This window comes from Musa acuminata, chromosome BXJ2-9 (assembly GCF_036884655.1).
Source record: "Musa acuminata AAA Group cultivar baxijiao chromosome BXJ2-9, Cavendish_Baxijiao_AAA, whole genome shotgun sequence".
Taxonomy (NCBI): Eukaryota; Viridiplantae; Streptophyta; class Magnoliopsida; order Zingiberales; family Musaceae; genus Musa; species Musa acuminata.
In genome coordinates, this window is record NC_088346.1 from 5,377,443 (window position 1) to 5,398,840 (window position 21,398).

General features: G+C 40.0%; 4 protein-coding genes across 8 annotated transcripts; 3 read left to right on the forward strand and 1 right to left on the reverse strand.

The window, feature by feature from the left end:
• The first annotated feature begins 7,639 nt into the window (after nucleotides 1–7,639).
• On the forward strand, nucleotides 7,640–8,950 carry LOC135622210 (probable carboxylesterase 18). Its single transcript, XM_065123856.1, has one exon. The coding sequence runs from the start codon at nucleotides 7,640–7,642 to the stop codon at nucleotides 8,768–8,770; it is 1,131 nt and encodes a 376-aa protein (XP_064979928.1). The 3' UTR covers nucleotides 8,771–8,950.
• Nucleotides 8,951–10,330: 1,380 nt separating this feature from the next.
• On the forward strand, nucleotides 10,331–10,786 carry LOC135623999 (VQ motif-containing protein 31-like). Its single transcript, XM_065127466.1, has one exon. The coding sequence runs from the start codon at nucleotides 10,331–10,333 to the stop codon at nucleotides 10,784–10,786; it is 456 nt and encodes a 151-aa protein (XP_064983538.1).
• Nucleotides 10,787–11,322: 536 nt separating this feature from the next.
• On the forward strand, nucleotides 11,323–14,474 carry LOC135622763 (uncharacterized). 4 transcript variants are annotated; one of them, XM_065124911.1, is made up of 6 exons: nucleotides 11,323–11,560; nucleotides 11,632–11,770; nucleotides 12,123–12,193; nucleotides 13,248–13,353; nucleotides 13,959–14,091; nucleotides 14,199–14,474. In XM_065124911.1, the coding sequence occupies exons 1-6, from the start codon at nucleotides 11,338–11,340 to the stop codon at nucleotides 14,328–14,330; spliced, it is 804 nt and encodes a 267-aa protein (XP_064980983.1). In that variant the 5' UTR covers nucleotides 11,323–11,337; the 3' UTR covers nucleotides 14,331–14,474. The 4 variants fall into 4 exon arrangements, with proteins under 4 accessions (XP_064980983.1, XP_064980984.1, XP_064980985.1 ...); XM_065124912.1 differs by having other exon boundaries at nucleotides 11,391–11,560; nucleotides 11,641–11,770; XM_065124913.1 differs by having other exon boundaries at nucleotides 11,391–11,560; nucleotides 11,647–11,770.
• Nucleotides 14,475–15,735: 1,261 nt separating this feature from the next.
• On the reverse strand, nucleotides 15,736–20,810 carry LOC135622762 (single-stranded DNA-binding protein WHY2, mitochondrial-like). 2 transcript variants are annotated; one of them, XM_065124908.1, is made up of 8 exons: nucleotides 20,660–20,810; nucleotides 19,024–19,121; nucleotides 18,847–18,947; nucleotides 18,671–18,766; nucleotides 18,413–18,507; nucleotides 18,240–18,313; nucleotides 16,892–16,980; nucleotides 15,736–16,081 (listed from the first exon to the last, which is right to left on the reverse strand). In XM_065124908.1, exons 1-8 carry the CDS (start codon nucleotides 20,686–20,688, stop codon nucleotides 15,965–15,967), a joined length of 699 nt encoding a protein of 232 aa, XP_064980980.1. In that variant the 5' UTR covers nucleotides 20,689–20,810; the 3' UTR covers nucleotides 15,736–15,964. The 2 variants fall into 2 exon arrangements, with proteins under 2 accessions (XP_064980980.1, XP_064980982.1); XM_065124910.1 differs by having other exon boundaries at nucleotides 18,671–18,763; nucleotides 20,660–20,809.
• Nucleotides 20,811–21,398: the final 588 nt, after the last annotated feature.

Consider the following 21,398-nt stretch of genomic DNA (forward strand, 5'->3'; position numbering starts at 1 on the left):
CCCCCAAGCAACTTGTATGCATATTCTTCCAAAGAATCCTTACCTAAGGATTGGAAGTATGTAAATGCTCATCGTAAGGAGCTAATCATTGGAGACACATCAAAATATGTTTAAACTCATTCTTAATATATATATATATATATATATATATATATATATATATATATATATATATATATATATATATATATATATATATATATATATATATATACGAATACTATCTTTTTATCTCAAATTATACCAAAATACATTAACGAAACCCTAAAAGATGATTCATGGGTTATTATAATACAAGAGTAGTTAAATCAATTTTAGAGAAATGAGGTATGGAAGCTTGTTCTTTGACCTAGTGATTATTTAGTAATTTGTACTAAATGAGTCTTTACAAGCAATATTAACTTAGTATTGTAGTTAGAAACGAGGTTAAATTAGTAGCCAAAAGTTTCAACCAAGAGGAATATATCGATTCTAAAGAAACATTCGATCCTATGGCTAGACTTGAAGTTATAAGAGTTCTCCTCACCTATGCTAGTTGTAATAATTTTAAGTTATTTTAAATAGATGTTAAAAGTACTTTTTTTAATGGCTTTGTTTTCGAAGAAGTTTATATTGAACAACCATTCAAATTTGAGAATACCATTTTTTTCGAATCATATTTTTAAGTTATCCAAGAGACTTAGTTCCTTTCTAATTAAAAATATTTTTTTTAAAGGTAAAGTTGATACCATATTATTTATTAAATATTTTAAAAATAATTTTCTTATAGTTCAAATTTATATTGATGATATTATTTTTGGTTTTACGAATGACTCTTTATGTGAATATTTTTTGAAAAGTATGAACCAAAAATTTAAAATAAGCTTAATGAGCGAATTCATTTTTTCTTATGATTGTAAATTAAACAACTAAGTGATGAATTTTTTTTAGTCAAACTAAATATGCTTTAGATTTATTAAAATAGTTTAATATGATTAGTTTTAAGGCTATTAATATACCAATGAGTACTTCCACAAAGTTAGATATGAACTATGATAGAAAAAATTTTGATAAAAAAACTTATAAAGGTATGATAAGTAGTTTACTATATCTCACCACAAGGAGACTAGACATTATGTTTAGTGTTGGATTATGTGCTAGATTTCAATCTAATCCTAAGCAATCTCACCTAAAAGTTGTTAATAGAATTTTTAGATATCTGAAATAAAGCTCGGTTATATTATCTATAACTAAAGCTGATTATATAGTCTCACGTGTATGTTATGCTCAAGTTATATTGATAAAAAACATATTAGAAGATTATGAAATTTACTTGAAAAACATACATATAAAATATAATAACACTAGTGCAATATGTTTAACAAAAAATCTCATTCAATACTGTAGAACTAAATATATTGATATTATGTATTATTTTATTAGAAATCATGTTAATAATTATGATATATCTTTAGAATTTATTGATACAAAACATCAATTAGCTGATATTTTTATAAAACCTTTCGATGAGAAATAATTTGATTTTATTAAAAGAGAATTAGGTATGTTAAAGATTTCAAATGCATGAATTTCTCTATATATTTTTTGGATTTTTTTTATTTTTCGTAACTTGAGTTCTCTTTTTAAATCGAGATCGTTTTCTTCATTCCTTTTTCTTGCAATTCACTAAAGAAGAGATTTGATTCATGAATTTTTGGCAAACTTGATCTTTTATGAATCCTTCTTCCTTCTATTTGTAAGAATAGAGATTTGATTCATAAATTTTTAGTATACATATTTTGATCTTTTACGATGAATCCTTTCTCTTTGCAAAAGTAGAAGTTTGATTCATGGACTTTTGGATCTTATAACTTAATTTTTCTTATGATGAATGAATTTCTCCCTTCTTCTTCTTCCTCTTCTTCCTATTCTTATGACAAAAAAAAAAAAAAAAAAACTTGCTAGCATATCAAGAAAAGGAAAAATGCTAGCTTATATCTCAAGAAGAACTAAAAAGTGCTTGCACATGCAAAGAGAAGTGCTAGCTTGCCCATTTAAAGAAGCAAAACTAGTTATCTTACAAATTTTTTGCTTAACTTCTCATTTTACAAATTTGTTAGCTTACATAAATGAGAGTAAAACTTGTATAGTTTAAAATACTCGCATAAATTATTGAAAGTTTCTTATTTTTGTTGATGACAAAGTGGGAGAAATGATGAATGTTTGGGATCATAATGTTATATCTGATATCATGCATGAAGTGATGGTTAAAAAATTCTTTAGAACCATGTATGTTATGCCCAAAATAATTGAAAATATGAATGCTTTTGTATGTTATGCCCAAAATAATTAAAAATATAAATGCTTTGGTATCATGAATGTTATGTGCCCAAAATGATTGAAAATATGACTAATTTGATATCATTTATGTTATGCCTAAAATGATTGAAAATATGAATATCTTGGTATCATAAATGTTATGCCCAAAATGATATTAATTTTAGTATGATACAATGCTTTAGTATGTTATGCCCAAAGTAATATTGATTTGTTATGAAGTTATGAAATTGTGTATGTTATACTTTAATAACATGGAACTATAATGAAGTATAATATATGAAATTTTGATATATTGTATTGATCGAAATTGTTTCACTTGAATTTAAGTTTGCCTTACCTCAATATGACATATAGATAGGGGGAGTTAAGATTAACTCCGTCGTCAATTTATTATCATTATAAAAAAGGGGGAGATTGTTGAATCTCGGATTTTGATGATGAAATCAATTGATAAATTAATAATTTAATCTATTTTTTGATATATGTGATGTAGGACTAACTACGATCGTGAGATAGGCAAAACGATTAAAGAAGAATCCAATGTTGGGCCAAAGGCAATGATTGGGTATCGAGTCGGATGAGTTGGGTGATCTTTCAAAGGATCGGACGATACAGTGAAAGCTCACTGGAAGTTCATCGGGAGTTCACCGAAAGCTCATCGGAAGATCACTAAAAGTTCATCGAGAGTTGATTGAACAATTTGATAGGAACGAGTCGGCACTAAGAGGGGGGGTGAATTAGTGCAGCGGTAAAAACGTCGATTTCGAAAGCCTTTATATGATAAAAATATGTTTCGACTTAAATCATTTGTTTCACTTTGAATGAGTAGAGAAGAAAAGGTTGTACAATTTACAATATAGTAAAGTTGAATACGGTAAAGAAAATTTGCAGTAAGGAAAGAACACAACAGAATTTATAGTGGTACGGTCGTCATAACCTACATCCACTCTCGATTCTCGATTCCTCTTCCGTCGAGGCCACCGGTATCCACTAACGGTGTTCCTTCAATCGGCAAAGATCAACCACCTTCTTACACCCCTCTTCTCCTTTTCATAGGTTTAGGTGACAATATTTTACAAGTACTCACTCCTTCCTATACAGAATTCTAAACTTAGAACTTTAGATGAGGGAATCTCTCAAGTAATTACTACAGGGTTTTCTCACTTTTAAATTCTCTGTGCTTGTGTATGTTAAGCAGGGATGAGAGGGGTATTTATAGGCCTTAAGTGGATTCAAACTTTGATCATAAAAAGATCTCATCCTGGGTCCTAGCGATACCACCGCTTGTAGCACTGACACTGGGCAGTACCACCGCTTGGAAGACTGTGTCTAGGCGGTACCACCGCCTAAACTAGCAGTACCATCGCCTGATACTACTGTTGAATCTCGAATTTTGATGATGAAACCAAACAATATGTGTTTATATTTTAATATGTGTTTTGAGTGACGCTAGATGCTTCGATCAGGATGAGAAAATTAAAGCAGGAAATATCATGTTGGGCTGGAGGAACATGTTAGAAGATTGGACGTCGGACCGGTGGATTGGTCGACGTATCAACAAAAGGCGTCGGGCCATGGATTCAAACATCGGGCCAAAAAGAGCGAAAATTATGCTAAGGATATCGGAGTTGCGGAGTCAACTGGCCGATTAGGCAATAGGCCGTAGGAGAGGACGGTGCGTCGAAGAATCGGACGAAGCATCGAGAGACCAATAACATATTGGACAACTTAATTAATGCTTAATATTAATTATCTAGATCGAAGAATGTTTTTACATATGCATGATTAACTACGATAGCAAGGCATGAAAGAAAATGAAGTTCCGAAATTAAGGATGCGATCATGTTGGGAGTTCGAGAGTTCATCGAAAGTCCGGACGTTCATTGGATGTTCTGGAGGAACCAACCGAGAAGTCTCGGAGCTTGCCAGAGAAGCTCGTCGGAACTCGCTAAGAGGATCGTCGCAAGTCCAGGAGTTTGCCGGGAGTCCGCCGAACATTGCCGAGAGATCATCGGAAGTTCACCGGAAGATCGCTGGAAGAATAGACTTACGGACTTAGTTTAGCTTAAAATATGTCTTAGGAATTGTAGTTAGCACGTAATTGGGCTTGGATTGGGCCAACCCAATTACGGGTCAGCTAGGCCCATGTAAGAACTGTGTTGGGCCCAATAAAAAGCCCAAATAATGCTCCAAGGAGTCTCACCGTCGTGGCACAGTCTTTGGGACTGTGTTAGGTGGTGGTACCGCCCAGCACTGCACCCCAAGCGATGGTATGGCCAGACCTGGGCGATGGTATCGTCCAGCGCAGGCAGTGGTACCGCCCGTGCCCGGGGAACCCAGAATGGAAAAGTTTTATGCTCCAAGTTTGAATCAACTTGAAGCCAATAAATACCCCTCTCATCCCTGGTAAAGAACACAAGCACAGAGAGATTAAAAGAGAAAAAACGCTATTGCGATCATAAGTGTAATCCCTCCTCTAGCTTTAAACTTAGAATCCTGTTTAGAGAGAAGAGTGAGTGCTTGTAAATGTTATCTCCTAAACCCGGTAAAAGGAGAAGAGGGGTGAAAGAAGGAGTTGGTCTTTGCCTATTGAAGGAAGACCTCTAGTAGATGCCTGTGACCTCGTCGGAGGAGGAAGCCGAAAGTGGATATAGGTCACGTTAACGGAACCACTCTAAAATTGTCGTGCTCTTTGACTTGCATTAACTTCCTGTCATTTACATACTATAAACTGAATCTTTACTTGCCTACTGCTTTCACTTTATATTCAAACGAGAACGAAATTTCAAGTTATCTTCCTAGTTCGATTTTCAAGTTAGGTTTCCGAAATCGATCTTTCGTCGGAAATAATTTTTTATTATACGAAAGTTTTAATTGAGATGTTATTTTACCGCTGCACTAATTCACCCCCTGTTAGTGCTCTTGATCCTAACAACTACCACTGGATGATACCACCGCCTAACATAATCTCAGAGATTGTGCCACAATGGTGCCACCTGTTGGGTCACTGTTTGGGCCTTGCTTTTGGCCCAACAAATCCTAAATTTGGACTCAATTGACCCCTAATTAAGTTGGCCTAATTCCAACCTAATTATGTACTAACTATGAATTTTAAGACATTTACTAAGCTAAATAAGTCTGTAAGTCTAGGTTTTTTTAGCGAGCTTCCAACAATCTTTCGGCGAACTTCCGACGATCTCTCGACAATGTGCCAGCGGACTCCCGGCAAGCTCCTGCATTCACGACGATCTTCTTAGCGAGTTCAGATGAGCTTCTTTGGCAAGCTCCTGGACTTCTCGATCAATTTTGGCAGAACTTTCAATGAACATTTTGACTTCTGACGAACTCTCGAACTCCCAACGAAATCTCATTATTGACTCCGGGACTTCATTTTGCTTTATATCTTGCTATCGTAGTTAATCCTATACACTTAAAGCCTACTTTGATCTAGAAAATTATTATAAGACTTAAATCAAATGTTGTCTAGCATGTCATTGGTTCATCGATGCTTCGTTTGATTCTTTGGTGCATCATCCTCTCTTGTGGCCTATTGCCCAATTGACTAGTTGACCTTCACAATTCTGATTTCCTTAGCGCAATTTTCGCTCTTCTTGGCTCGATGCCCAAACCCATGACCTGAAGCCTTCTGCCGATACGTCAATCGATCCTCTGTCTTGATGTCTAATCTTCTGATATGTTCCATTCCGACCCAACATGATTCTTCCCGCCTTAATTGTCAATCCCTGATTGAAGTTTCTTGTGTCACTCAAAACGTAGATTAAATAAACATTATTAATTGATTTCATCATCAAAATATGAGATTCAACATAATTAATACAACTTAGATTTCTTGTATCATAAATTGTTTTAGCCTTAACTATTATAATTATGACTTTAATTTGAGTTAGTTTTAGTATAAATCATAGTAACTCAATTATCAGTCAACTAGGCCCTAAATAAGATTGAATTGGGCTGATTGGATGACTTATTCAGCCACTTGGAGTCATGTCAGGCGGTGGCACTGTCTAGACTGGACGGTGGAACCACTTGAAGCTCAACCTCCCATGTGATTTGAGCAGTGGTCCGCGACAACAGTACCACCATATCTACAAACACTAATATATATATATATGTATATGTATATATATATACATATATATATATATGTATATATATATATATTTCACACACTAAAATGTTATTTTTAAACATTGTATATTCCCAATATCTACAAACAACTAAAGAGCTAAAATGTATTCACGTGCCATATGTTCTCCATCGACTTAATCCCAACCACCATTTGCACGCCACCGAATCGAATCGAATCGAGTAGTATATGAATTTAACACGGGCCGAAATGTGGCTCACAATCAAATACGATCGATCGTCTAAACCATTAAGAAATGGCTGGTTGAGTTGCACAAAAATGAAACAACACGCATTTCACGTTGGGAGCTGTGAGTGGTCACCCCTCACAGCTTGAAGTCACCCCTCCTAATGGCGAGGTTTACTATATTTGCAAGGGAGTGATGCAAGCTGTGAGTGGTCAACTACTTGCACTTAATGTTCAACTAATAGGTGGGACTCAATTTGTACATGCCATTAAAAACTGTTTCATTTGGGATAATCTAACTTGTGACGGAGGTATTGCCTGCAATGTACATAAGAAAGATAGGGGTATATCAATACAGTAGCCGAACGTCTATATTGAGTATTTTTAGTCCACTATATGTAGATAATAGTCAATTAATTGGTGAGATTATATATTTCTCTCCCTTGATTTGTTATTTAATGGATTATGAGAAATTGGATTATATATGGAATATTTTTTAGATTATTTTTTTTATTTTAGATTTAAATCATAGATCTATTATTTACACAATAATACACTAATCAATTTCGATGATAATATATATTTTTAGCTTAATGCACATCAAATCAAACGTCCCTCCCATGAGAAGATTTGGACGGTTGAGATGATAGTCTATGGCCACGTGGCTGCATCTAAGGCAGTGTATAAATACGACCTTAACATGGCGAGTGTCACGTGGATCTCTTAGTCTTTCCAACCACGTGCACGATTTAATGCACATCGTAACGTTCACGTGAGCGATCGTTGAGATGGTTGTGGTCCACATATCAGGCCACATCAGGCTTGTGTTGGGGCCCACAAATTATAGTTGTGAGAGAGCCAACGAGGAGGAGGTGGTTTCGGAGATGATTTAGTTGTTTTTTATCGCCGTTGGTGGGGCCTTGGGCTGGATGACACGTGGCGGATCCTGAGTCGTGATCGGTCTCTATATATGCAGTCCCTCGCCGGATGAGCCCTCCAACTCGCTCCCTCGCGGGACACTGTGAAACCGCTTCCGAGGGAGCCGGTGCGGTAGCCGCAGAGATGCGCTCGCCGGATGAGCCCGGCCTTGCCGCCGTGGCTCCGCCCCTATCGATCACCAAGCGGTTCATCATTGCAGCCGCTTCCGCCATCAACGACGCCGCTTGCCGATCCGACGGCACCGTCAACCGCCGACTCGTCTCCCTCCTCGACGCCCGATCCTCCGCCTCCGCCAAACCCGTCCAAGGCATCCGCACCGTCGACGTCCCCGTCGACACCTCCCGTGACGTTTGGTTCCGCCTCTTCATCCCCTGTTCCGACTCCGCCGGCCTCAAGATCCCCGTCATCGTCTACTTCCACGGAGGCGGTTTCGCCTTCCTCTCCCCCGCCTCCTACCTCTACGACCACGTCTGTCGCCGGCTCTGCCGCACGGTCAATGCCATCGTCGTATCCGTCAACTACCGCTTGGCTCCGGAGCACCGACACCCCGCGCCGTACGAGGACGGGGTCGACGTGCTCCGCTTCCTGGATCGCGTCGGCCTGCTGTACGCTGACCCTTTAGCGGCCGATCTCGCCGACCTGTCCAGATGCTTCTTGGTCGGCGACTCCGCCGGCGCGAACATCTGCCACCACGTGGCCCGGCGCTGGGCTGCAGGAGCCGGCAGCGGGTGGAAGAGGCTGCGGCTCGCGGGCATGGTGCTCATCCAGCCGTACTTCGGCGGTGAGCAGCGGACAGAGGCGGAGGTGCGGCTGGCCGGGGCGCCGCTGGTGACTGTTGAGCGAACGGACTGGCTGTGGCGGGCGTTCCTGCCGGAGGGGGCGGACAGGGACCACGAGGCATCGAACGTGTTCGGGCCGCGGGCGACGGGGGAGCTGGAGGAGGCTCTGCCGGCGGCGTTGGTGGTCGTGGGGGGGTTCGACCCGCTGCAGGACTGGCAACGGAGGTACTACGAGGGGCTGAAAGCGAGGGGGAAGGAAGCGCGGCTGGTAGAGTACCCGGAGGCCTTCCACGCCTTCTTCGCCTTCCCCGACCTGAAGCAGTCAGCGGTGCTCATGGAGGATGTCAGAAGCTTCATCGAGGGCCATCGACCATCGAAGGAAAACACCGGCGGATGTTAGATAACCGGCAGTGGCATATATACATGTAACAAAGGTATGTTGTTATTAGGGAAGACGCTGTGATGACCCCATCAGAATACAAAGCTTTGATCGTAAGTGTTTATGCATTGTACCCTTTATCAAAGATTGGCATTTAGCGTGTGTTGCCGTCGGCATATTTACGTGGAGAGATCCAAATGTTAGGGGAAGATGTCTGTCCGGTTGGAGAGTCTCCGTCTATACCGAGAGGAGACGTCGGTCTCATCCGAGGGCACGCTGATAGCACCGGCCGCCATGGAAAATAGACGTGCAACTGCTGCAGTGAGATAGTCCAAGCACACGAGACAAATGAGCTTTGTTGTTGATGTGGGAGGACAGCTACAGAATATATATATATATATATAATTCGTAGACTTGAACTTGAGCCTGATCTACTCTACACGGCGGCACCACATGGATATACATACGATCTACGCCTCCCTCGTCCTTTTGAAGCAATTCAACAGTCAATTTAAAGCACAACAAAAGCTCTTGGTTTCGTTCTTCCCTTTGTCATCATATATGATGTCAACCATTACCAAAATAACTGTTCTTCGGATATAAGTACATATCCAATTTATGTTCTTCGGATATTGGTTTTGACGTACCAAACCACCAGTCAACTTCAACCTCTTAATTCTGTCTCCAACGCTTTCCTCTTAAATCGGTTCCATCTAACAAAACAAAAAGCCTAAAATGGACACTGCGACCAAAAGAAAACTCCCGACGCTGCAAACCTACTTCTTGTTAGTCTTGACTCTTCTCTTTCGTCCCAGAATGGATATCCTGTGAAGTCCTTCACGCGAACAGCATGTCCCCATCATTCGAACCTCTTGTTTGATGCCAAACTTCTTGTTTTTATTGACTTCAGATCGATTCGGAGAAACCGCGGCGAGCAATTGCCAATTTTACTCGAATTTGGCCACCTTTGATCATCTCTCGTTAGCAGTGTTCTTTGTTTCAAGGTTTCATCTTTTGTTCTTCTTATAGTTGAATCATACAACACTGCATGTTCTTCTTGTGGATTTTGAATTCATCCAATGCCTGCGTTTTAATCTCTCGTAAAAGCAGTGATTTGAGCACTTGATCGTTTCCTTCAATTTATGATGTCCTTTGCCTGTATGTATTAACTTTGTTTAGCTAAGACAAGAGTCATAGAATTCAACCGTTCTCCTTCTTCTTCTTCCTTGTATAGCCTCTGGATTAAGCTACAAGCTTAATCAAACCAGAAAGAGCTCATTAATAGCTGCCTTTATCGAGAGAAAAGATGAATCTGTATAAGAAGATTCTTAGTCTCTTGTTAAGTTTTGTAATGGCCTTTCCTCTTCTCCCTCAAAGATGAACCACATTTAAGATGGTTCTTCTATGGTCCTCTTTGTAGATGAGATATGAGCATCAATAGGAATTGTTAGCGTTATAAGAAGCATTAATAATGTGTGATGTGGTTTGCCATATATATATATATATATATATATTATAATGCCATCTTCTCTTACCGCATGCAGACACCAAAAGCCTATCGCTTCACGCAACAAAGCATCCATGGAGAAGCCGCATGGCGGAGAAGCACCACAGCGATGCCCCACCACCTTCGTCCAGACCGACACCGCCACCTTCAAGGAGCTCGTCCAGCGGCTCACCGGCCCGCACGAGCAGCCGCCCGACGCTGCCCCCTTCGCCCCCTTCGCCCCCGCCAAGGTGGCAGGCCTCAAGCGGCTCCATGAACGGAGGCGAGGCTCCCGGCTCAAGCTCCCCGTGATGAAGCCCGCCGTCGGTCCAGCGGTGCTGTCGCCTTCTTTGATGACCGCGCTGGTGTCGCCCTCTACCGGCTTCGCCGGGCTTGGCATATGCGACGAGCTGAACGAGGAGGAGGAGGAGAAGGCCATCAAGGAGAGGCGGTTCTACTTGCACCCTTCGCCCCGGTCAAGATCGCAGAACGCCGAGCCGGAGCTGCTGCCTTTGTTTCCACTGACCTCTCCGAAGCCTCACGATCATTGACAGCTGCTGCCGACCAGTAATCATCACTGTAAACAGCTTCTTTGGATGAGACTGCATGCGGTCTCCATTCCTGCACTGAACCGAGGGGGATGAGAGTTCAACATCGTTTCCTCATTTTTTTCTCGCATACCTTTCAATTTAAAGCTTTCTCCGAAAGCCACAGAAAGGCTCCAAACTTGCTTCCCAAGATCGTTCGCCGTCGCTCTCGGTGATCAACCCAAGAAGAACCTCAAGAGGGAAAGCTCCCGTCCACGGATATCTCCACAGGCCGAATTCTTCGAGTCAAAGCTCTCCGGTCGATGGGGCTTGGAAAAACGGATGCGGGTACGAAACGTGTCAACCAAAGAATCCGATAAGCCTCTAACAGGGGATTCAACTCGTTTCCCGTTCGAATGGGTACAGATAGTACTACTGAGCTCATGATCCGACCCGCAAAAGGAGGTCCGATAACCTAACCCCCTCTTCTTGTAGCGGAGAGTACACAAAACACATACACGTAACTTCCTCACTTATGCGGGCTCTCTCAGAGATATGACGCGGGGTCCACGGGTATGGATTCTTTTGGTGTCCGTCCGTTCCCCAAATATACCGCCGAACGAGACAACCGGTCTTCTCAGTATGAGCACGAAAAGGTCATCAAGAAAAGGATCGAAGAAGGGATATCTTACCCTGTCCGCAGCTCAAAATCCCTACCTTCTTCCTCGTCCAAGCTCGTATGCCGTCTCGAAATTAATCCTGCGGAGCCTTGTTTCCGTCCGTCCTTAGCGTCATTTGGTCTGCTTCGAAGCTTTTTCTTGGATTTCTTTTTGTTTATTCCTCTTGAGGAAGTTATTGAATCAGTGCAGTGCTACAAGAAAAAGAGCGAGAAAAAGAATTGATCCTTTTTTCGGGAGAGTTGGTGGTAAAGATGCCGATTTGGGGAGTGGGTTTGACGGCGTGGCTCAAGACGAAGGTCGTGGATCCACTTATGCAAATCATTAGAAGGTACTCTTCGAGCTTAGCAGCTTTTGGGTTTTGTGCATTGCAAGATTCGAATTGATTGTGCCTGTTGCCGTGTGGTCGTCGTAATAATCGGTGCTTTCCGACTTCCCAGCCGTCGTAAGATTGATGTTGCAATTCAAGATCTGAGTTTTTCGAGGTCTCATGAGATATCTTGATCTGTTATTTTCTCTTCGGATCTTTATCTCCGTTTATATTCTATAACATCCTCAAGTGTTTCTTGCTGATCCTGTGATTCGTCCATACTCTTGTTGCCTTACTGCAAATTGTGCATTATGGTGCTGATTTCAGCTACAATGGTAGCTTTGAATGATGTCGAGTTGATAATTGCCTGCAGGGGTGCAGAACCGAAGCAACTGGCATTTTCAACTGCTCTTGGCGTCACCCTTGGAGTGTTTCCCATTTGTGGTAAGATTCAAAGTATGCTTATGTCAGTCTTTGCTTAATGATCGATGGCACTGATAAACCATTTTCAAACTTATTCAATATCGTCGTACTGCTGAAGAGATATAAGATTCTTAGATGGATATTGTACACTATAAGCTTGGCTTCCAAGTTGGAAAATACGGCAACCGATTGATGGCATGAAAGCTTGTTAACATGATAATTTTTTATGTACTCCAACTAGTAAATTGAATGACTCTGTGCATGCTCCCACACAGCATGTCATTAGGGATGATAGAGACCAGGATGTACTTGTAAAACTTCTAAATTTAGTCCTACGTTTGATTTTGGGCCGATGGTTTAGACTCAATAAGTAATTGGTCATTTATCATATTGGAATCATGACAAATGGTATCAGAGCAGAATACGCTAAGGTCAGCTACCATGAGTAGGATGACAACTTTATTTTCCAGCGAGGGTTTGATTCTGGATTATCTTTGGGCCTTAATGAAGATGTTAAGTTCTGTGATACCTCCAAAATCTTGAGCTAATAGTCTAGGCTCAACAAGTTAATGATGAGTTATCTTACCTGACCAGATTATGATGGTACCTCCCATGAATTTACTTGAACCACTTTCAAGGGCTCGGAATGGTACAACTGAACTTGTTTCTTTCTCCAGGTTTGAAGTCAAGATTCTTGTAGCTAGTGTTTGTTAACGGAATTTCTAGGTTTGTCTATGTAAGAACCTAATTGTGTTATTGTGATTCTGATACGAATCTGAGAATTTGTTCATTTGGATAAGAAAAATGCAGCCGCGATAGCTGTTATGAAGTAACTGTTATGTGTGATTCTCCATCTCATTAAGATATTTAATTTCTTTATCGACTCTGATACTGCAGGACCAGGAGATTGTTTTTGACCTCTATGGTTGGTATAGTCCATGACAAGTAATTGCCGATATGTGCAGATTGGAAAGCAATCTTGGTTCAAAATTGTTCTGATGTGCATGCACACATGCCATAAGCACATTATAGTTTAAAATACTTGTACTCTACTAAAATGTTCTTTTGTTACCAGGGACCACGGTTCTTCTTTGTGGTGCGGCCATTGGATTAATTGGAAACCGTTGCCATGCTCCAAGTGTCATGCTTGCCAACTTTGTTGCGACCCCAATTGAGTTGAGGTAATTTTCGCCCGGCACCAAACCAATATTCACTTTTCATTGAATCAATCGTGTTCCTCCATACTAATCACCAGACTTGCTTGTTTCTCTCTCTGTTTATGACTTGCTCCTACTTTCACTGTTTCTCACTCACTCCTATGTTCTCTGATAACACTGCAAACACAGTAAGGCTTATATGTTTTGTATATGCACAATCTTGATTTAAAACTTCCCTGGTAGTTTTAATGCACTAATAGCTTTTTCTAAACACAATGATTGTTATTTTTATCGAATTACTATCAAGATTCTTGATCCTGGGAGGCATTTTTCTCTCATCTAGTGTTCAAACGCAAGTAGATGCAATAATATGTTCATGCACGATATGCATGTTTGTGAATTGCTACTCCTTGTGTGTGGGCTCTGGTGCCCTTCACAGGCTTATTGATATCCCCTCGCGGCATTTAATAAAATTACTTTCTCTTTCTGTGGTGCAAAATGATCTTTTTAGAGGCTTAGACCTTGTTTCCCATCATAAAACAGAAAAAGAAAAGGTTGCCTTTTTAGCTTTGATTTCCTTGTATTAGTTTTATGAATTCTGATAGCTATCACTTATGGTTTCTTCTCAGTCTGGTTGTACCATTCCTGCGCCTTGGCGAAGTCATCTCTGGCGGTCCTCATTTCCCCTTGACATCCGATGCACTGATGAAGGTGGTAACAGGTGAAGCCTCAAGAGACGTCCTAATCAGTGTACTCCATGCGGTTCGTCAACCGCACATTTTGCTCGTTATAAGTTAAGTAGTTTGTCCTTAATAATAAGAATTATGTTTCGACTAACAAAACACTTTGCGTTAAACATGTTCTTGCAGTTGTTGGGTTGGATCGTTGCGGCACCTTTCATCCTCGGTGCCCTTTACGTCGTCTTTGTTCCTTGTTTTAAGTTCCTCATCCACAGATTTAATGCTGCGCCTTCGAGCCCAAAGAAGCAACGGGCTATCTGAGCTCTGCGAGACAGCAGAGGGGAGCGCAGCACGAAGCAATTGGATGAAGATATCATGCTACAAGATAGATGAACTCTTATATTGTTGTGCCAGTCTGGCTTAAGACACTTTCCGTGATAAAGGGTCAATCGTTTGAGACATCAAGGCTTGGCTTTCTTCGCTATCGTGTAAATAATTTCATGTGCCCTCATCGCTGAAGTAAATTGGCCCCGGCGGGGTCCTGTACGGAGCTAGACGGCCGATACTTTTTGTTGGTGAGAACAAAAACGTGAATATTGATCTAGCAGATAGCGGTACCGAATTTTATCTATAAATCACAATTGACAAATATTCTCTGGATCAAGAAGGAATTTAGACAAGGTTTTTCTAATCGGAAGCTGTTAAGATCTCCCGATTGTAAATTGAGGGTTTTTCAATAAAAAATAATAATAATTAAAATATTTAGACATCGGAGGGATAAAGCACGGGGTAACTCCTCTACTCCCGATCACGATCAAAGAAAAAATAATTAATATTCCTTAAAACTCAGCTCGGCTTCACCAAGGACAGTTCCAACTCCTACGTCTATCTCAGGCTCGAGACCAAGTCAGGTTGTCTCCGTGATTCATACAAGTGGAGGGGGCGGTTCCAGCTCCTGCGTCTTTCTCAGGTTCGAGACCAAGTCGGGTTGTCTCGGTGGTTCTAGGCAGGCTGAGGACCGACTTCACCAGATGTCTAACACAGCTTGTCCGGATGCCACCAGCGACTTCGATGTAAAGATTCTCTCGGTCTCTCTTTCGTTTCAAACTCCAACCGTACATCTTCCTCCCTGACCAAAACAGCTTGCAATAAAAGCCTCCTGCCTCGTGATGTTTTCCTTTCTCAAGGATTTGGGTGCCCTTTTGTGTGTGTGTGTGTGTGTGTGAATGGTTTCCACACTCGTCGTTCTCGAGGTTAGCATTCTTGTCAAGGGAGGGTGGTCATGTCTTGTGGCTCCTCAGACCCACCACCACCACCCACGTAATACTAAGCTGAAGCTCTAACTAAACCTCGAGTCTTTTCAGTGCCAGCCTTCATCGAGCAAGGAAGAAACACGGCTTCCTTGAGATTTCTCTCATGGCTTTGCTATGGCCTACAATACGCATGCCAAAATCCCATCCCCCCCCCCCCCCTTCTCTTTCACCAGGGTAGTAGCACATGATGATAAACAAGACATGCAGCATCCAATATGCACCAGAAATACATAGCATGACTTCCTAGATTATATCATGCAGCAGTAAAAGCTCAACTCATATCTAAAAAGTTGATGCAAAATCTCCTGTCCTCGTGATCCTGTTTGGCCTCTCGAAACATGATGGTGCATGCAGCAAATATGATATCTAAGTAATCCTACCAAACAAAAGAGTACAGTTTTCTGCAGATATCATGGCCACAAACTAACACAAATTGCACTTGCAAGCATCCTCGGTTCATGGTTTTGTAAAGGAAACCCAATACAGAACCATAAATCACCACTTCTGTCAAGTACCTCTATTGTCCAGCAAGTTCAAATGACATACTGAGCATCCAACAATGCAAGTTCTACGCTGACAATAAGCCGACACCACTGTTTCTTTGGGAACAAAGACTGCACTAGGCTGGAAAAGTGTGCTGAGTTACCTTCCCCACTCAAAAATGGGATCTGGTCGGCTCTTTGACGTTTTTGTCTCAGTGGTTGGTTGTTGTGCTCTCATCATGGCCTGGGGCCAACCCATGATATGTGGCAATACATACTACAAAAAAAAAAAGGCACCTTGTATGTTAGAATACTAATTTGTTTACGAATTAATAGGTATACTATGTTGTCTCAAGGTACAAAAAACTTGCAGTTTCAACCAATACTTTAGGGTTGTCATGTATGTTAGAAACACGACAACCAACTTGTATCACAGTACAAAAAATTGCAGATACACCCTAATAAATCTGTCACTTGTCCAGTCCTTCACAAAGAGTCTTCTACACATACCTCACATGTTTACATAACTAATTCTCAAATTTCATCTAACCTACAATTTGTATACAGCACAGAGCTTTAAATCTTAAGGTCTATAACATGCTAGATATTTGCATAATTAAACCAGCGATGTAGAAAGTTGAGTCACTGATGTTGTTAAAAGACAAAACGTCAATCTTTTGCCATATGAGCCATGTGTGTCGATTCAATCCCTATACTGAAAGCAGTTAAAATCCATGCTCTTGAAATCTAACAAAGTTTTTCATTGGTTGTCAATGACCTAATGTACTTCATCATTTTCATCCGGGCTTAGAACTGACATTGCAGGTGTTGTTAAAGGACAATTATTCTGTCAAATTATGTTGCAGGAGTGGGATTTAATTCTATGATTATGCATGCATATTTACACATTTGAGATGCAGCACATCATGCGTCATCTAAAATATGAAAAAAAAAAGGCACCCAAATTCTACTATATATCAAGGATTGGCTTCATTTTATGTTTTGGTTAGATCTACAGTTTCATCAAAAGAAAATCTTGAAGAATTCATGATAGAAAGAAACTGCAGCATCACATCGAGAATCTTACACTTAATACTGTGCGAATAACTGTGAATTCAGCCTTGGAAATTGGAACTGAAAGTCGCTCATTTGTCTTCTGGATGTTGTTTACAACAGCTGTCCATTCAATCTCTTATGATGTTAGTTTGCAAATTTGCAGAAAAGAAAATTTTTCATTAACGGGAATAAATAGGAGTAGATAAAGCTAAATATTGATCATAAACAAATAAAAACAAAAATTACAGAAAATGATGTTATTTCTGCCTCTCCAAGTACTCCAAAATGTAAAGAAAAGGTCAGATACAAAGTACATTCGATCTTGGTATACAAATGTCCAATTTCTTTTAAATATCATGTTTCTCTCTTGATTCTTCCACTCAAAGTTGCTCTGTATTGAATTGCAATTTACTAGACAATGTGTGCCTCTCTAGGACAAGGATGCTTGTAGGGCAAGACCACTAATTTTTCATTTAGTTTTTCTATTTTAGTTTTGTGGAAATAGATTAAACTTGTCCATAAATGTTTTGTAAACTGAATGCTTCAATGACAGAGGTAATGCAGTTTTTCATCTAGGGAAGTAATCATTAACTGGAAGATGTAAGCAAATTGACCCTGTAAAAGCTCGATTAATGCTAACCAAATGCAAAGTTCCAAAAACCACTACCAGTTTCACAGCAATCAGGACTTTCCACTTTTTGGAAATGGGTTTTCATCTCTATTTTTACATGTTCCAAATACCCAACTCCGTCCATCATCAAGCTATCAATGGTTTAAAAGGGAAAAAAACAACTTAGTTTTCTATAACATCCTTTTTCCAACAATTTACAGTGACAGTAATTGGAAGATTAGTTTTATCAAAATGGAGAAGGAATAGCACATAAGTCAAAACCATGAAAATACAATGGAACTATTTCATACAAATTCTTAAAATTACTACATATACAAGATATATAGTAATGCTCATGGACAACATAGTGTGGTGCTTTGTAACTTCTTGGAGCACTCACTACATAAAAGTATAGTATGGAAGACAATCTTGCCATATCTCTTGTTTAACATGGTATAGGTTGTCCAAGCATACTAAAAAAAAAAAAATCAAACCTGATGTATATGACAGGGAAAAATCAAACACTAGAAAACTCAATGACAGTTTCTATAGTATGATTGATTAGCTTAATCTCCCTGTAACTTGAGCAGCTTGAAATATCAGTCATTCTTAGAGACTGGAAGCAACAGAGGCTTCTATTTTAATACAATAATATCTTCTGAGATTTCTGCTAAAAATTACCACAAGATAACTAGGGGAGGAGGAAATAATCAAAACAAGAAACTCATTGTGATATTATACATTAACTAAGAAACCATACATGACTTACATAAGTTTATAAAGTATCCATTGTCATTGCCCAATGGGGAAATTGATAGTGATTTCTTCACCTGGCCTTCTAAACTGCAATTCAATTACTAAATGAAAGTATGAGTATAATTTGAAGTAAACAACATGTAAAATAAAAATGCTCTCAACAATATACGATCAAATATCAGGAACCTCGATTTCATCGAAGGATCATGAAGAAATTCACAAGATTCAGTAGGACCTAGGCCAATCAAGCTTCCAACTTCAGTAGCTGACAAAGCAAAGACCTATGAACAAGCAACGATCCAAAATAAATCAACAAAGTTGTGGTTCAGCAAACAAAATCTTATAGAACTCCACCCTAATTTTGCTAATAATAGCTAGACAAGTAAAACAACAAATAGAAATGCTCCAATAAGAACAAAAAAGAATTAGGAATACATTCTTTACCTGCTTCTTTTCCCAATCATACTTTCTTTGTCCAACAGCAGGCCAAAATGTCAAAATAACAGAGCCATTTCTGTATACTCTAGAACTCCTAGACTGCTACAAGCATACTGTTAGTTAAAAGTCCAAACCAACACCTATACTGAGAAGTGCAGAATAGGTGTACAAATAGAACATACATCCAGTTCTCGGATAGCTGGAAGAATTGGTTTCATCGATAAGGCAGCTTTGCCCTTAAAAACAGTGTAGTTTGCAAATCTTCCAATAGATGTGCTCCCCGCTAGGAAAAAAAGGTGGTGAACGAATGCATTGTTTGTTAAGTTGAAAACACAACTAGACTTCTATTCAATCCATACCATCTGTCACAAGATCTGGTCCAGAAGTTGAAAAACCATGTTGAGTTTTCAACCAATAAGAATCCTTTATATTAGCAGCTCTCCCCAGTACAGATTTACTGGCAAGTTTACACAGAATATTAATAGCTTTATAGCAAAACTCATATATATGTTAAAGCAATATCTTTGAGCAAAATATAACAGAATAGCTGTACCCAAGCAAGCATGGTTGCAATGTTATGTGATAGTGTGTCAGAATCTCCAAGAGTAAACCTTCTTTAGTTGATTATACACTAAAGAATTCATAAACATAACCAAATGACCAACATAATGTGTCTGGGGTGAAACTGAGACATCATATCATAATCATGTACTAAGTTTTAAAAAAATCACATGCCAAATCCACATAATACTGCAAGAAATAGTAGACTTGATTGCTCAGCATCTGCTGACACATTAATTATATGCCACAAATACTGTGCTCAGTTATTCTTCTTTCAACTACCTGCAACTAAAGGTTACAAGTAGCACCTAGTCATTGAAATACAAATCCTTGTGATGCTACTACAGATCATACAGGTCAGAAGATAATTTCAAAAACATGGCCCATGTTTTCCAACATGAATTGCATTGCGAACTTAACCCTAAAACTCAACTTGTTCGCATCCCTAACAACCACCACAGTGTGCAAAACCTAAACCGCCACTCAACCAGAAAAAGTGTGATCAACTCAGTCATGGTTGCCAAAAGATGGGGATAACTGTACTGCAAAACCCTTTCTTATACTTCAGAGACCATTTGACAAACAGTTAGACTACAACATGGTATATCTATCATCTATAAGCAGATTTCGACACAATAATAGACGTCTTGTAACGAAGAAGAAAGAAAACAGAGAGTCTCGTTCGCAACCCTACTAGCCACCACAGTGTGTAAAACCTAAACCGCCACTCAACCAGAAAAAAGAGTGATCAACTAAGTCATGGTTGCCAAAAGTTGGGGATAACTGTACTGCAAAACCCTTTCTTATACTTCATAGGCCATTTGACAAACAGTTAGACTACAACATGGTATATCTATCAACTATAAACAGATTTCAACACAATAATAGACGTCTCATAACGAAGAAGAAAGAAAACAGAGAGTCTCGTTCGCATCCCTACCAACCACCACAGTTTGCAAAACCTAAACCACCACTCAACCAGAAGAAAGAGTGATCAACTCAGTCATGGTTGCCATAAAGATGGGGATAACTGTACTGCAAAACCCTTTCTTATACTTCAGAGACCATTTGACAAACAGTTAGACTACAACATGGTATATCCATCATCTATAATCAGATTTCAACACAATAAGAAACGTGTCATAACGAAGAAGAAATAAAACAGAGAGTCTCGTTTCTTTATGTGGGATTGCGACGACAAAAGAGACGAGCAACTTCTCAGTAGATAAAAGAAATCAAGAAAAGAAACTGGGCCATCGATCGTTTCTGAACAGATCTGAACGCGTTGCCAGGCGTCTAATATCGAGGACGAAAAGAACTGGAGAGGTTCGTTTCGTCCGGTGGGATTGAGGCGACAAGCAAGAACATCAAGATTTTCCCGACAGAGGGAGAAGCCAAGAGACGGTAACCGGGTAAAGGAAGGAAATCGATTACCTGGACGAAAGGAAGCGGGAGAACCTCATCGTTGTAGGAATTAGGGCACAGGGCGAGTGCGAGTTTCCTGAAAGCGTGAGAACGGTGGAGACACGAACAAGGGCGGCAAACAAAGTTATAGGGTCTAAGAACGATCCTGGCCGTCCGATCCCGTTCGACGAACTAATACCTGGAAATATTCGGGAGCGGGAAAAAGGTCGTGGGAATAATAATTAATGGGTAATGTTAGTCAAGGCGTGCAATTTTCGAGACAGCGAACACGGTTCGATCGCTAAAAAGAGAGGTGGCCCCGAATAACATGGCTGACATCATCCACCACAACGCCATCTGAAGAGTGATACATTCAGTTCCCTGCCTCGACCAAAACAGGTGAACCAAAAAAGGCACTCCTCATTCGAACACAAATAAATTGGGCGCCCCGTGTGAACTGATCTGATCCGATCAGCATCAGACATGATCTGACGACCCAAATAGCAGTGGCTCAATTTGATCGAGATCGACCCGATTGGAACACAAATACGTAATTTTCTAATGTGTCGAAAATCGTCTTTTTTTATTTTACTTCTTCCATCCAAAATATCTCTAGGCAAGCAAAGATCTTAATAATATTTATTTTTTTGGGAGAATTATTCCCTACCAAGTACCTAAATGATGGAGAAACTTATGTACTCGGAAATATCTAATCATAAGTCTTATGTTAAATCAAATGGTTTAGACATTCTCTAGGAACAAAACATAC